The sequence below is a fragment of the Phoenix dactylifera genome, chromosome 2 (genome assembly GCF_051530095.1).
Source record: "Phoenix dactylifera cultivar Ajwa chromosome 2, Ajwa_hap1_PhDact_Kaust_v1.1, whole genome shotgun sequence".
Taxonomy (NCBI): domain Eukaryota; kingdom Viridiplantae; phylum Streptophyta; class Magnoliopsida; order Arecales; family Arecaceae; genus Phoenix; species Phoenix dactylifera.
This window is the reverse complement of record NC_143191.1, coordinates 51,315,086-51,332,092: the sequence shown is the minus strand read 5'-3', so window position 1 is coordinate 51,332,092 and position 17,007 is coordinate 51,315,086. Positions and strand designations below refer to the sequence as shown.

The 17,007-nt window shown below is 35.7% G+C and overlaps 2 protein-coding genes across 2 annotated transcripts; both read right to left on the bottom strand.

Annotated features, from left to right (window-relative positions):
• Positions 1-753: 753 nt before the first annotated feature.
• On the bottom strand, positions 754-3,307 carry LOC103713989 (CASP-like protein 1D1). The gene is made up of 3 exons (XM_008801069.6): positions 2,955-3,307; positions 2,665-2,791; positions 754-1,127 (listed from the first exon to the last, which is right to left on the bottom strand). Exons 1-3 carry the CDS (start codon positions 3,194-3,196, stop codon positions 906-908), a joined length of 591 nt encoding a protein of 196 aa, XP_008799291.3. The 5' UTR covers positions 3,197-3,307; the 3' UTR covers positions 754-905.
• A 4,314-nt stretch (positions 3,308-7,621) lies between these two features.
• Positions 7,622-9,332, bottom strand: LOC103713988 (CASP-like protein 1D1). Its single transcript, XM_008801068.5, has 3 exons — positions 8,860-9,332; positions 8,152-8,278; positions 7,622-8,056 (listed from the first exon to the last, which is right to left on the bottom strand). Exons 1-3 carry the CDS (start codon positions 9,123-9,125, stop codon positions 7,835-7,837), a joined length of 615 nt encoding a protein of 204 aa, XP_008799290.1. The 5' UTR covers positions 9,126-9,332; the 3' UTR covers positions 7,622-7,834.
• Between the last annotated feature and the right edge of the window lie 7,675 nt (positions 9,333-17,007).

Below are 17,007 nucleotides of genomic sequence, written 5' to 3'. Positions count from 1 at the left end.
ATATAAAAACCTATTGCTTTCATATTTTGTATATATCAACTCTGATATATGTCAGATATCCATCATGCATATAATGATAATAAATATGTTTTATTTATGTACTTGCTCAATATTAGGGAGACAAAAATATAGTATAAAAGTATAATGAACCGAGTAGCAGTCAAATAAGTTATATCAAATCCAAGCATTAGCAATTTTGTGCCAAACTGCTGCAGATATGGCAAATAACCAATTATCACAATTAAATTTAGTCTGAAGATACTTATATCACTATTTTATTCTTTCTAGAATAGAATAACAGAATCATGTCTAAGAATGACATGATGCACCATATGCTATCAAATTACTAAGCAATGGGGATTCTTTTCTAGATTCCTTAGACATATTAAGTTAGAATTACACTTCCCATGATTTTCCATGTAGTGGCTAGAGTTAATGTTGTTTACTTATTCACATTTGAACATTAATAATAATGCAAACCATATTCCCCAACAAAAAAAAATTCTGAAAAATCAATTTAGAAAGCAATGCATGCAATGGACAAATTTTGAAATTACTCATTTTTCTTGATTGGTGAAATTAGAAATTAATTATTTTTCCTTTTGTCAAGAAGAGGTTTCTGCTAACTTAAAATGAAATCTATGTATCGATATTAAAAAGAAGATAAGATATCTTATGCAGATGTATACTTCATGAATTCTCGCATACATAAACATTGCCCTAATGGAATGACAGAAAAAAGACACATGTGACTATAGGTAAGAAATACCATATTATTTTTAATTTCTTGACTTCAAATGCTCATTCACTACAATATACATATAAGTATATTTAAAGGTACATTTTCTGTTTGAACACATAACTATCCCATTAGAGATCAATAATTAGAACTAATTTCAATGAAGCTATTTGCTTCGATGGTAAAGGGAGTATGTAGAAATCATTACAAGTAATACTAGGATAATTGAGGCCACCAGAGAGATAATAACTGAGCTTCCAACATATCGGCAAAATTTATCATAGATATTACATACTTTATGCCAATCAATATGAGAGTTTCCCTTCAATCCAATGTATGCAATAGAGGCCACTGCTCCGGTAGCTGAAGCGACCACCCCCAGGATTAACTACATCGAACAAAATTTTAAACATAATTATTTATAAAAATATATCAAGGTAAGAAAATAATATGCTAGCCATATACCATTTTTCTGCAATTTGGAAATGAATAAGCTAGAAGCATGTATGGGCAGAGGAGATAAAATATGGAATGACAGAAGCTAAGGGACTTAATTTCTTGTATCTTTTCTCTCACCTTTTTAATGCATAAAAACATATCTAGTTTTCTTTCTATCACTCAACTTTATATAATAGACTGCACAATAGGAGATGGGAAGAGAGGGAAGGAAGGAGGGAGGGAGAGAAGAGGAGACTTTTTTTATTTAAAAACCACTGAAGCCTGTGGGTTCTGGTTTGATAGCTCCTGGTTTAACCAACCCCCCAAGCAATGCCCCAAGCCATATAAATTGCACCAATCTCTCCCACTTGACATGGCAACAAAAATAATTGTGTCATTGAGTGGGTGGCCACTAGTACAAGAACTAATCTTGTCTCTCTAGTAGTATATAGAAGCTGGAGTTTTACATGCTTTAACATTTGATTGTGGTTGCATCTCTAGATTCTAGTTGAATACAAATAATTAATCTGTGTAGAATCTTTAGTAAAAGTTGGGACCCTAGGTATATGTCCCTCTGGTTCACTTCATCATGGTGGCATAGTCAGTGCTTTGCTAACCTAAAGACTTTTTCTATGCCAGTCTCAAAGGCCTCAAAAGCCCAGAAAAATATAGTCCTCTCTTCTCCAAGGTAAAGACAGGTTCGGGTTGTGTGTTCTGCATGAAAGAATTATTGATCATTCTTTTGCGACCTTGACCGTTGGATCAAGTCCCATACAGATCTCAAAGCACTACGACCGCATCCTTTCATCAGTCTGCACAGATCTCGAAGCAGTCATTATGCAATCCAACGGTAGATTCATGCAAGAGAAGGTGAATCCTTATTTCACACGAAATATACAACCCGTGTCCAAAACTAGCATGAAAAAAGCTCGTTTTGGGTGGAGTTGGTGAGCCTTTGGGTTAAGCCACCACCAAATGATTTCAGGCAAAATTATGGCTCGGAACTCCTATGCAGCAGTCACTGTGACCTTTCTTTCATACTTCAATTGCAGTAAAAAGGTCGAATTAATTGTTTTTAGAACAAAATATAGTAGAAATACACCAAGATTGGCCCTAGAACCTCCTCTTCTTGTGAGAAAAAGCTAACCTAGGAATCTGTATATGCTTCCAATCAAGCAAGGAATACCTTGAACTCTTGCTCAGGACTCTGGCCTGACTTAAATGAGTTTAACCCAATTAACCTAGGAACCTACTAGGTGGGGCTAAAAGCTCAAAGTTAAACCAACTACTTCTTGACCTTTTGGGTCAAGGTGGCGATAGATCGGACCATGTTTAGATTTATATCGCACCCATGCCAGGAGAAATATACAAAATCCAAGATAATTTATCATAAATTCGAAAATAAACTCATGAAATGAAGTTTATGCAAGCATCAGATGCTATTCATAAATATTTAACTAGGAAGAGAGAGAGAGAGAGAGAGATACCGAATCCAAGAAGGCTAAAACTAACAACAACTTAGTTGCTGGTGCTGGTTTATAGATCGAAAGGGCAGATACAAGCCCTGTCAGCACACTATGCAATAAAGCCAAAGAAATCGCCGCGACAAAATATCTGCAACCATCATTAACCCAAATTATTGTCCAAAATCTCCAATTCACACTCCTAAAGCTTCAATTAGAACAATTCTCAAAACCAATTTTTCTTAGAAATATTTCACCACCAACTTAATTAGAGAAGACCAAAAGAAGCTCGAATGCATCTTTTCGACACTCACATGAGGGCAGGTGAGTAGTTAAATTTTGCATGCATGATCACAGGAATTGGATAGAGTGGAACATTCACAAGCTTAGTTTGCTTGCTTGTGACCATGAGAACAAGAGATACCAGCGTCGTAGAGAACAATAAGAACCTAAGGGCTAGGTCAGCTTGGAGGAAGTTGATCGGCGTCGTCGGCCTGACAGGCCTCGACTCAGTAGTCATCTTGCTGAGTTCAGGTTTCGGGTCGGTGGAGGCCATGGTGGTAGCAATGGCAGTGGCTAAGCTTGGAATAGGAATCAATGGAAGCAGCTGATTGATATAATATAAGGACTTGTGGTTAGGAACTTGGTAGTCACGAGTCAAGGCGATATGAGGAGACGTGCCGTTGGAGGTCACCAATTAAGTGTACTTGTGGTGGTGATAATGCCTGGGTTAGGCTAGCTGATAAGGCATGCAGTTGGCTTTTGTTTTTATGTCTATTGGTCAAGTGGAAGGAAGCTGAAGGGAGGCCTACATGGTGTGTTGGTTGGACCTCACCAACTTGGATTTTGTTGTTGAGCCAAGATGATTTCTTCTTGTTTTGTCTTTTTAACTCCAATGACTGTGATATGGGGAGAGATTTTTTTGTTCTTTTGGGAAGACATGCAAGCTCTAATTAAGAATGGTGGTGTCATTTCATAGGAACAACACCATCTAGGCAGGACCCATGAGCCTAAGAAATCAACTCACTAAGATAAGGATTCCTCCAAAGCCTATCTTTCCTCCTAGATACAATTATTGTTGGCACTGTTGTTAGCTAACTCTCATATTTGCATTGACAAGACTTTTGACACATTCAAACCATGATCCTGAAGAGAGGCAGATTATTAATTCCAATTGCAACTTGGGAAGGTGGGCCACCCTTAAGTTCTTGAAAGAAACAAAATAATGGTTTATTTTGTCACATAACATCTATATTTGTTGTAATATTTATATTTGTGTCACTTATCCAATTGGTGTCCAATAAAAAAATTTATGGGACAAAATTCTCCAAAAAGTATGAAGTGGAAGAAAGTCAAGTGTTTCTGACGCAGTCGGGGTGGAAAAGTTGCTAGATTTTTGGTGGATAATAGCTGAAATTGGTTGGACCCAAAGCTGATTTGAAACTCAAATCAGCAAATTACAAACCCAAATTAAGAAGTCAATGTAACTAAGTATTGAAAATATTGGATCCATTATGTTTCGGGCACACCCAAGCGATGATCCAAATACGACGCATATCTAGGATGACTCGGACTCCTGCACCTACATCAGTTTCCCATTTAAATTTTTTTGAAGCATTGGCTATGTTCATGTATTCGGTTAAGAGAGGTTCAAGCTTGATGATAAAAATAAAAAACATATCTTTATTGGATATGATCAATGTTCCAAAGCTAAAATTCTACAATCTAAGATTTGTTATCCACAAAAATCTCTGTATTTTTTTCTTGTGGCATTTGTAACTCCATCACTCTAGAAGAAATGGGCGCAAAAAATTCATTGGCAATTAAGAGACATATTAATGACAAGTAATGAATTATTGGATTGGTGTCAGCTACAAGCTTGTAGAGTTTGGATTGAGGATGACTTGCTGACTGTACATGTATACATACATACATGTATACATCTAGATCGACTGGGCAGCATTACATATATTGTTCGCTATACTAATACTTGTTTGTCGACTTTTCTTCGCCATACTCTATGCTGGTTGTATTTAATATTTAATACAATTGGGCTGTAGATTTATCAATAACACCAAAAAAAAGAAGAAACAAGTTTTGAATTCTTGTAAAAGTTTCCAACTTGGATTTTAATACGATGTTATTATATTATTTTTTCTTTTATCGTGATGGTTGCAGCATTTTTTTATTTGATTTTGCCTCTCTTTTTTTTATTTGAACCAAAGCAATCAAATCACCACGAATAGGATTCTCCCAAACCCGTCCTCATCCGACAACTCATCGCTTGTCGTTAATTCGTTAGGTAAAAGACTAAAGCATTTGGATCTCATAGAGGATAGATGGAGAAGTTTGTGATGCAAATTTTCTTGCCAAACTGTCGATAGCGTCATGAGAAGATAGAGTAGTGGATAAAATTAATACTTGAAAAACCTACCTAACAATATGAAACTGACAAGGCAGGGCCCCGCACGTGTGTGAGGCCGGGTTGATATATGACCCGACCCGGTTAGACTCGATTTGACCCGTTTTAAAGAACTCGTGGGGTCGGGCTAGATTCCAAAATTGGACCTATCCATTTTCGAAGCCGGATCTGGATTTTCTGAATGCTGATCCGATCCAGCTCGATCCGTTTGAAATTTATACAATTTTGAGTTTCAACCATACGACTCAACCGACCCAAACCCGATAAACCATTTGGACCCGCAGGCTGCAAGGGTGAAGAATCTATGCAGAACCTACCAAATCTACAGCTGAATTAATCACCAGGCAGTTGCAAGTGAATCTTATGCGAAACTTCGCCGTGCAAGTCATAAATCAAAGATTGAGAAATCAACTTCTATGAAATTACACTGAAAAAGTTAGCATCTCAAGGAAAGCACAGCACAGCGATGTTGAACTTCTTGGTGAAGCTAGAGAACTCTATTTACCACAAAGGCATGATCCTTGTCACTAGTTTGAAGAATAAATCCAGCGACAGTGTCTTTTGCAGCTAAATGCTTTCACACTAGGGGCTCTCAATTGATTATAAACAGGAATGGTGTGACTAAGAGTCAAGCAGATTTGGTTGTGGTTGCTAGTTTGCAAGATAGACATCAGAACTTGTTCAGGAAGCAACATGTAAGTTTGATATTTCGAGTGCACTAAACATGGCAGGTACTAGTGTTGTTAAGCTTATTGCAGCATAACAAGGTCGACATCATATGCTCATATATGCATGTATATCAAATTTTTCTCTGTAGTTTAAGTTCAGGAGGCTGATAATATATCTTATACACATGCAATTGTGTTGAAGTGCATCTAAATATAAGCTTGCAACGACATATATATTCTTCTTTTTTATTTAAGCAAAGGTGTTCTGTCCATTTTGTTTTTTCTGTCAGAGCTCAAAGAAACTAATAAGAAGGAGCACTAAGACATAGATAAATTCTACCCTAGCATCTAAGTCGTGTCATACTTCTGTAATGTAGTTTTATACATGGACCTGACTCGGACTTGAATTTTTTGGGTTGGGACCGGATTAAACATGGATCCGACCAGACCCGAATGACCCGTTGGGTCAAAAATTGTAGCTGTAAACCCGACCTGACCCAACCTAATCTTTTATTAGGTTGCATCTGGGTCCAACATTAGGATCCATATAAGGAACTGGATTGGATCAAAGTCACTTATAAGACGGTCCGACCCGACCTATTTACACCCTTACATATATACAATTGTATGGTCTTCTATGAGCAAACAAATTTGTCTGTTTTTAAACATGCTTTATGACAAGACTACGGATGGATATTTTGACCAGTTATCAACTGAGATTAACTTGAAAATAACTTGATCTAATACAAGCCAAAGCCATCTACATTAGGTTTGGATCGAAAAATCTAACCAATTTCAAATACAGTCAAGGTATATGAAACCTAATATGAACCCGAACTAACCTAAAACTAGATTTTCCTTCGCCCATCTTGAACCTTCTCAAATTTAAGAAACTAACATGTCGTTGATAGTAACTTCTTAGAAAATTAATTAATTTTTCTTATAAATAGTTTTTTATGAGACTAGGAGGGGCTATTCTCCATCTATTATCATGTACCTATCCCATCTTGGCTAGGCCAAACCATTGCCTGCGAAACATGGGCTTGGTATAATCAGTATCAAAACGAGAGTTAATGTGACAAAATAATACATAATTTGACCAAACTATATAGAAGTGGAATTAAATTTGGATTTAAATTTTTTGACCCAATTCTCATATGCTGATACAATTTAATCACCAGATTAATTGGCCTGCAACAGATTAGTCTAGTTTACTCATCTTCTCGACTCTTCACATGAATATTGAAAATTCTTCAAGATATTGTTGGAAATGCATAATCTAGGACGATTAATTGAATCCAAATTAAAAGAGCATGGCTTATCTCCTAGTTATATGCAGAACAGGAATCATAGGGTTCATGTCATGCAAATGCTACCCCAAATCTAATGTCATTGGCATGTAATCCATGGAGTGTTGAGATCCCTTCCACAGCCTTCATGGCATGCATAGTATTATTCTACCTAATTTTTTAAGCAAACTAGCTATGTTTCTGTGAAGAAGACCAGCACCATCTAATTATATATCACTTTTGGAACTCCATCTACAAAATTTAAGTCCAAACATCCTATTGAGGTCCTGCTTTCTTGCTCCATAAGTATGAACTTTTTTTTTTTTTGATGCAAGTGGGAACAACTTTAGACATACATATGAGTTCATTTCGTTCTCAATGTCATTTTCCTCCTTAAAGTCATCACCTAACACAAATCCACTTTGTTATTGGATGATATAAAAATATCTCCTCTATCTTTTAGCCGCCACTTTCAAAGTTTCCAGACACTTCAATTTTTTTCTCATATCCCTATCTACACTACAATAAATATTGGATAGAAGAATTGCCAACCTGATTTGGGTACAACAAATGTAAATGCTTCAGTTCCAGCTTGGCCAAGATTCAACACAACCACAAAAGGGTCCATTAAATTATAGAAGTAGTTTTCAATCAGATTACAATCAAAGAGATGAAACAACAACAATTACACAACAAGATTCAAGACTACACAACACACACATATCTTACAAATTAGGAAGCAAGCATAACTCTGCACACCATTTTACATGCCAAGGAGGGGATAACTATGAGGCCTATGGATTTAAAGCTTGCGATCAATGGCTTCGACGGTAGAGCGAGTACGATGAGAGCACGACGAGTAAGACTAGGACGATTGATGCCACGAGAGCGACGGCTGCTGAGGCCCCAATGTGCCTGCAAAATTTTCCATAGACATTGCAAATCTTGGTCCATCCAACATGAGAGTTTCCCTTCAAACCAATGTATGCGACCGATCCTGCAGTACCTGTGGCTGAAGCCAAAATTGCTGCCATCAACTGCAAAACAAAATTTAAGTAATGGTTAGTTGTTTTTTTTTACACCTTCTGAAGAATGGTAAGAAACAAGAAAGTGACTCATTTGTTCAACTTACTGCATCAAAGACAATTAAATGGAACAACAGCTTTGTTGATGGAGAGGGGCGTGAGATGGCAAAGCCGGAAGCAAGGATTGTGATGATGCTGTACAAACCAGCAACTGAAAGCGCCACCAATAGGTATCTGCAAACCACCACAGATGGAGAAGTTATTAAACAATTACATGCATTAATTTAGGAGTGTGGCTAAAATAGCTTTGTTGGGTTAGGTTATGGACCAGTTCATTCCCAAACCAAACAAAACTTTACTTACATCCAATTTATATTCTTGCAATCCAAACACAGTGAGGGTTTGGGAGAAGACAAAATCAGAATAATATTATGTAAACAATTTACAAGAATCTAGAAGACAAAAAATCTTAACTTGGGAGAAGAATTATATATTATTTTTTCAAAAAGCAATATGAAAGAGAGAGAAGATGATTAATATTATGACCAATAGAATAAACTAAGACAATTAACTTAAAGTAAGAAAGTGATATTGGAGAATATATGAGTTGCACTAGAGATTCTATATCACATGCAAATACACATATAAGTCCAACAATACCAAATTTAAAAATATATTAAAATTCATGTTGGATCGGTTTATATCCAAGTTTACCTAACCTAATTAAGTTGCACTGCTATGGTGCCTTTGCTGATCTGCAGGCAACTTATTTTCTCAAGAAAATAAGCAAAAGAAAAGGAAAGAAGACAACTTACATCAAGGCTGGAGAATCTTTGAAGTAGGCATCACGGGTGACAAATGAAAATGGTGGGGCAAAGTTGGCGGGCAAGGTTCTGGTTTGCTTGCTTGTAACCAGCACCACAAGCGAAGACACCGTCGACGCCAGAAGGAGAAGCCTTAGGGCGAAGTCCACAACGAAGAAGTTGGGGGGAGAGCTGGGAGGAACGTAACCGGATTCCGGCATGGTCTTGCCGTAATCGGTGGTGGTGGTGGTCTCAGTGATCACCTCAGTGGTAGCCATGGTCTCTATATGGGAATTATTGCTAGAAGTTATAAAGTTGGCTAAAGATCATATAAACTTGGGACCGGAAGAGGGGTATATGGGAATATTTATATAGGTTGAAGGCGGCAGCAGCTACACGCTGTTCGTATTTTGAATGGTAGACTGCCGTTTCGGTGGCAGAGTTCATTCATGGCTGGAAATTGGAAGAGGTTTCTTGTACGTAACTATGATTATATTGTTGTTGAGTTAATTAATATTAGTATGTTAATCTTCTCCATGAGTGATGGGGAAGCAAAGTGGCTATCAGTCCACATAGACTGCAAGAATAATTTCAGCTAATGTGTTTCCCACCTTCTTAACCATCATCAACTCTTTGATGGTCGTTGCAAATATTAGTTTTGTTTAGGATGCTTAAGTTGAAATATTGGTTTTGTTTATGTTACTTGTCAAATATGCCTAGCTGTTGTTTGGCTGGAATTAAGTTATTCTTGGTGACCGTTTAGAGGATAGTTTGATAATGATTTTTGGTTTAAGAAAAATGAATTGAATAGGGAACAAAAGGAAGGGAACAAATCATCTATGGCAGTATCCTTGACATAACTTGCCAGAGAAGTGGTGGTGGCTAGCAATAGAAAACCATTTAGTTATTTGGTGACAGAAGCAGCTCAATAAATCTGAAAACATAAGATGAACTCACTAATAATAATAATAAATATATTTAGAAATTATTTGGAGGCCTCAATACATTTATAACTAAGAGTGTTTAGGTTGGAGTCTTAGACGACCGTCTCAATTGCTTAAGGGTTGAGCCGGCTCTGGCCGGTGGTTGTATCCTTTCTCTACTTGAGAGGAGGACATGTTTCCAAATCTTAATTGGAGGTGTTTCTAAAGTGGTTCCTAGATTTTGGTCTGTGGTGCTGCAAACATTCCTCAAAGAAGTTAACCATCATGTCATGCTAAATTCCCACGCACAAGCTGATGATTCCTTGGGTACACCATACCCACAAAGCCAAGTTTGAGGTCATGTCTTGTATAAGCGGGTAGTGTTTCTTGTTTAGACTTCAAGTTTGACCCGATCCCTTAGGCTACATATCCGCAGCCAGCTTTATGATGTCACGAAGGATCTTATCCACTGATTTGAAACGGCAAATGGAGGTCTTCTGACCTCGGAATAGTCGGGATAAATCGGGTGTCATGGAATAGTGCAGGAATTAAGTTCTCCAATGTTTTGCTCTACCCAGAAAATAAATATTATAAAGGATGACATGTGGGTCTCACTTCGTCGGCCAATAGGAATATGCCAACTCATCAAACTAGACTGCAAAAGTCATGAATACACCATTTTTTTTAAAAGGCTTCGTTTGGAGGACCTGTTAGCAGTAGAGCTTTTAGAAGTAGAACTTTCTAAAATAGAATTTTTATAAAAAGCTGTTTGTTGTTTACTAACTATATTTCTAAAGTATTATGCCACTTTAATATGTATTTGGTAAACAAACTGAGAAAATACTTTTGGTATGATAAAATGACTATAAAGGATACTACATAGTATTATACAATAGTGCATAATAAAATATAATATATATTAATATATAAATATATGATATAGTATAATATTACTGTAATGTAATATAATATTATAATAATATAGTAATATAATATTATATATTGTAGCATAATAATTAAATATAATAATAAATTATTTAATATAATATAATATAATATGTAATTTAATATTATATTTATAGTATAATACAATAATAAAGGTATAAAATATTATAATTATTAGTGTAAATTATTTTTTCATAATATAATAAATTTTCTAGCTAGGTGATAAAATTGGTTAAACAATTATTAAAAGGACATTTTGTGTAATTATTAAATTTTATTATGGGTATTTTAGTAAAAAAAATAAGTTTTTGAACGAGCCTAAAAGTGGTTTTCCGGAAAGCTCCAAAATGGAGCTTCTTCCAAAAAGCTATTTTTAGCTTTATAAAAAAGCTAAAATAGCATTCTGAAATTTTTACTAAATATCCCTACGTACTTCATATAAAAGTACTTTTGAAAAGCTAGAAAGTATTTTTTGACCCTCCAAAAGTTTCTCCAAATGAGGCCTTGGTGATATCCCCACAATATTTGTCGTGCACGGAAGGATAGTCTCCAATTCTTGGAAACAGGGAGTGAGTTATGGCATCTATGACCAAAGAGGGCAAAAGACCTTCTGTTGGGAACGTGCATGCATGTAGGATATTTCCTAGCTTAATATTTTCTTATTTCATTTAAGTTCTAAGAAATGTATCTATATTCATTGAAATCTATATATGGATGTATTATAATATTAATCTTTCCCAATATTTTTATTGTACAAGGATATATTAATGTCAAAATGTGAATTTACTTTTTTTTTGCTATTTTTTGTATATTTTTTCAAAATTCATATTTTTTTCTTGATATTCTCTTAGTTTTCTTTTGTTTTAATTCCACTCGTTTTTGAACCATCTCATTTTACAATCAAGGACTATATAAAAGATTGCGTTTCTTTTAAAAAAGAAAAGGAAAAACAAAGTACAACTGCTGCATGTCTATACTAAACAAATTTGCCTTCGTTGTGTGAGAATGAGTGTGATCGATGAGATTTGGAGTTGGTGGGGTCAAATGATTACTTGGAAGATCCTCTAAACTTCGTTTGATGTTTTGCAGTCATGACAAACTTTTGCCCCCTTTTTCGTTAAGGAAAAAAAAAATACATTCTCCAAAACCAAGGACTTAGTTTTCCCAGCTGTGCTGAAAGTCAAGGGAAAACTAAACAATGAGCATCAGAAACGGTTTGGTAAGGAAAGTTATATCAAGCTTTCATCAAATATATTTCTATTAAAAAATACGAGTTGCATGATTTCGAATGACATAGGAAAGGAATATTATTAAAATATGAGTTGCATGATATTGTTCTCAAATTTTGTGAAAACATATTTGAGAACTCTCATGTATTGGATAGGAATATTATATATGAAGGACCAGCTAGTAAGTGTAATTTATCTTACCAAAAAAAATGGAATTATTTTTTTGATGAAAATAGTGTAATTATTTTTTAGATCAACACCTTCAAATTTCTAAGCAATCACTGTTAGAAAAAAATATTTAAATAAAAGAAAGAGAAATAAATATTCAGTTACTTCTATTATATATATAACAGCTATTACTATGATAATGTTATAGCCAAATAACGATACAATTAATATATGCTTCATGTGCATGCATGCAGGTGCATCTATATGTTTCGAAACTTGTGTATATCTATCTATAACTAAAGAGATGCATGAGAGATCTTTAAAACAACTATTATAACATTGAGATGGTGGATCATCTTATAAACAGTACTGAAAAAACAAATGATTAGCATTATATATATCATGTCCAAACTTAACCTACATCCTCATGTACAAGACAGTGGTGCACTCAAGTGGTATAGGCTTTGGTAAGTCCTATTAAGACTACTGGATTTACAAAACTCTTTGATGCTGATTGGCAAGTGGCAACATCCATATACATAGGAGATTTAATTTCTTGATTTTTTTATCATTTTTTGTTCCCAAGACAGTAGGCCAGCCAATGTTCCAAAATCTTCCAGTTCCCATTACATAAGATTCAACCTAATTTCTCTGGTACAAACCCAAAATACTTTACTAGCTAGGTAGTGGCTAGCTATCACCTCTATATTAAATTTAAACAATTAGGTGGTAAGATCTTATGCATAGACAGCATAATTTTTGATGCCCCTACTGCTGAAATCACCAATCCAACACTCTCACTGATACGTGGATTTATGGGCAACATGCATGCACTCAGAGTTGGGCTCTCAAGCTTGGAAAAGGGTGGGAAATAAGGTGTTTAAGAATGGGTGCAAGGAGCAACTTTGAAGGCATCAAAAACTCTTTCAAAAGAATCAAATCTTATTGAACCTTGTTATCCTATATCCTCTCAATTATGGTGGGAACCTTTAATGATTAACATGCTCCCTTGAGATTTTAAAATATTTATCGCTCTAAAACAACTATAGTTAAGTTTTAAGTGCCCATGCACATTACGAGGATATATTAATTTGGTATGGATGGAAGGAAAAAATTGGTATTTTATAATAAATGGTATATCATGAACGCTTGATTGTAGAAACTTGTTGGTATCAAGAGGAGATCTTTGACAAAAGGCAAAAACCACAATCAAGATGTTGTCTACTACACATCTGTTTTTCTTCTACACATATTTGGTTCATTGCTAAGCTAGATAAAACAAAATATTCTTTTCTACGAAAGTGATCGCAACCTTTCTCTCTTTTTGCTTATTTTGTTAACTAGTATTTAGCACATACTATATGAAAGCCTTAAACATATATTAATAATCCGAATATCATATATAGAGCACCAGAAATAGGAATGTATACCTCCTGTCATAGTGAATGTCTTTTGTCTTTTAAGCTCCAGTGTTGAAGTCCCGATCAAGATAACTCGACAAGAAACACTTTAGTGAGAAAAGGGACCTTTAGTCTTTTCCTAACCTTACGGGACATACTGATGGATGTGCACAGGCCCCTTTTATAGGCAAGACCAGGGACCTTGATTCTCTATTGTAATAAATATTAGCATTCAATCCATCGCAAAATATTAATAGACATTATACAAATACGTTGATTTTAGTTATAATGATGTTTATCCAATTCTTCGGTTTATCAAGAAAGCTGTACATGAATATGGTGTGGGGGCCACCTTAAGGGACAATTATCAATTAAAGTTTACATTTTCTTCCACTTGGCCCACATGACACATTCAAACCGTATAGAATTGGCAACTTTAGTATGGCCAAATTTTATACATCATTTACTGTGGATACTCTCACTAACTCAAGAAACATCATACACGAACCATGGCGGTAAGGCTCTATTTATCGAAATCGTCCCTTCCCTATGCTATGATGAACTCTACCCCTTAAGTAGTGCTTTATGAGAAAACTTTATGAATGACTAGCAAGTCACTCGGGTCCAACTTTATCATTCTGACGGATAAATGAATTCACAAACTTTATTATGCAATACTCAAACTGAATTCATTGATAATATTTGTGAAACAAGAGAGTACAATGAGAGAACTAAATGCATATGCCCATAGAATCCACATGACCCTTAAACTGTTTAACCGGTAAACCTTTTGTCATTGGATATGCAATCATCAAGTCTGTAGTGGTGTGGTGAATAGAGACCGTACTACTCTTGATGTTCTCTCTCATACTGAGATACTTTATGTCACGTGTTTACTCCGGCTGCCACTTTTATTGATCTTTGAAAAGAACACCGCAGCACTGTTATCGCAGTATATCCTGAGAGGTATCTCTATAAAATCGACAACTTTAAGACCGCATATGAAATTCTTCAACCATAAGACCTGTGTAGTTGCCTCATAACAAGTAATGAATTCTGCCTCCATAGTAGACGTAGCAACAATAGTCTGTTTAGTACTCCTTCAAGATATAGTTCCTCCAGCAAGAAGGAAGATATATCCTGAAGTTGACTTTCTGGAGTCTACACAACCGGCAAAATCCGAATCTGAATAACCGACTACATCCAACATGTCGGTATGTCTAAAAGTCAGTCTGTAGTTCTTGGTGCTTTGCAAATACCGCATAACTTTCTTTGTAGCTACCCAATGTAGGAAACCGGGATTACTTTGGAAGCGCCCGAGTATATCAACAGCCAAGCATATGTCGGGTCTAGTACAGACCTGAGCATACATCAAGCTTCCGACCGCATATGCATATGGAATATCTTTCATCTGCTCTTGTTCCAATGCATTTTGGGGTGACTGATCCTTAGAAAATTTATCTCCTTTGATTATGGGAGCTACAGAGGGCTTACAATTCTGCATACTAAATCTCTCCAAATTTTTTTTAGTGTAGGCTTTTTGAGACAGTCCTAAAGTTCTTTATTTCCTATCTCTGTGAATCTCTATACCGATGATATAAGAGGCTTCACTTATATCTTTCATTTCAAAGTTTTGGAAGAGAAACTATTTGGACTCATGTAGCAAACCTTAATCACTGCTAGCAAGAAGAATATCATCTACATATAGGATTAAAAAAATGAATTTGCTCCCACTTGCCTTACGGTATATACATTGATTGACAAGGTTCTCAATGAAACCAAATGAAGAGATAACCTTATGAAACCTTAAATACCATTGTCGGGAAGCCTGTTTTAATCCATAGATAGATTTTTTTAACTTGCATACTTTCGGATTGTTACTGTTAAAACCTTCAGGTTGACACATGTACACTTCTTCCTGAAGATCCCAATTAAGAAAAGTTGTTTTCACATCTATCTAATGTAGCTTGAGATCAAAATGAGCTACCAAAGCTATGATAATCCTTAATAAATCCTTCTTAGAAACTGGAGAGAAGGTTTCATGATAGTCGATGCCTTCTTTTTTATTTAAATCCCTAGCCACAAGTCAGGCCTTATATCGTTTGACATTTTTTGAGAAATTCCTTTTGGTTTTAAAAACCCATCTGCAGCTAATAACAACTGCATCCTTAGGTAAGTCAACGAGATCCCCAACTTGATTTTTGGCCATTGATTCTAACTCATCCTTCATGGCATCTAGCCAGAGAGTATTTAGTGACGGAAATCGCCGCCATCACTGAGAATTTAGTGACGCGTGTTTTTGTAACCAATTCAGTGACGGGAGCCTTGGTCACAAATTCCGTATTAGTAACCGAAAACACGGTATAGTGACGGAAATCTCCGTCACTATATGCGTATTTTCTGGTAGTGACTCTCCATTCACGGCTTGTGAAAATGTAGTAGGATCATCCTTAGGTCCAACATCAAAATCAGACTTAGCGAGGTATACAATATAGTCATTGGGAATGATAGGTCTCCTTATTCTTGAGGATTTCCTTAAAGCCATGCTTCCACCTTCCCAAGATAACTTGGTCGGCTTAGACTGCACTGGCTCAATAACCTTAGTTTGAACCTCTTCCTGATAAACAGGTTGTACAGGACTCGGTTGTACCTCAACATTCCTTACCACAATCGAAGGTCCTCTAACTGAAGAAAGTACATCCTGTTCGAGTGTTTCCTCAAATTCAATCCGACGTCCCACTAGGCTCAATATCCTCAAGAAACCTCACATTTATTGACTCAACAATTTTTGGGCTATGAGATGGACAGTAAAATTTGTATCCTTTGGAGTTAACTAGATAGCCAATGAAAAAACTGCTAGTTGTTCTTGAATCCAACTTCTTTATGTGAGGATTATAAATTCTTACTTTAGCTGGATAACCCCATATGTATACATGATTTAGACTAGGCTTCCATTCTTTTCATAATTCAAAAGGTGTTTTGGGAACGGCCTTGGATGGAACTCTATTTAAAATATACACTGCAGTTTTAAGAGCTTCACTCCATAAGGACGGAGGTAGACTAGAGTTACTAATCATGCTCCTCACCATATCTATGAGCATATGATTTCTTCTTTCAGCAACACTATTTTGTTGTGGTGTGCTAGGCATAGTGTATTGAGCAACTATACCCTCACTTTCAAAAAAAATTGCAAATGGTTCCTTCACTTGTCTCTTTTCTGTATACCTTCCATAATGTTTTCCTCCTCTATCAAATCTTACAATCTTGATTTTCCTTTCACTTTGATTTTCTACTTCTGCCTTATAAGACTTAAAAGCATCAAGTGCCTCAGCCTTCTCATTCAGAAAATAGAGATACATGTACCTTGAATGATCATCTATGAATAAGATAAAATACCTCTAACCATTAAAGTAAGGAGTAGGAAAAGATCCACAAATATCTGTGTGTATGATTTCTAGATTTTCTGTGCTCTTTCTTGAACCTTTAGATGACTTG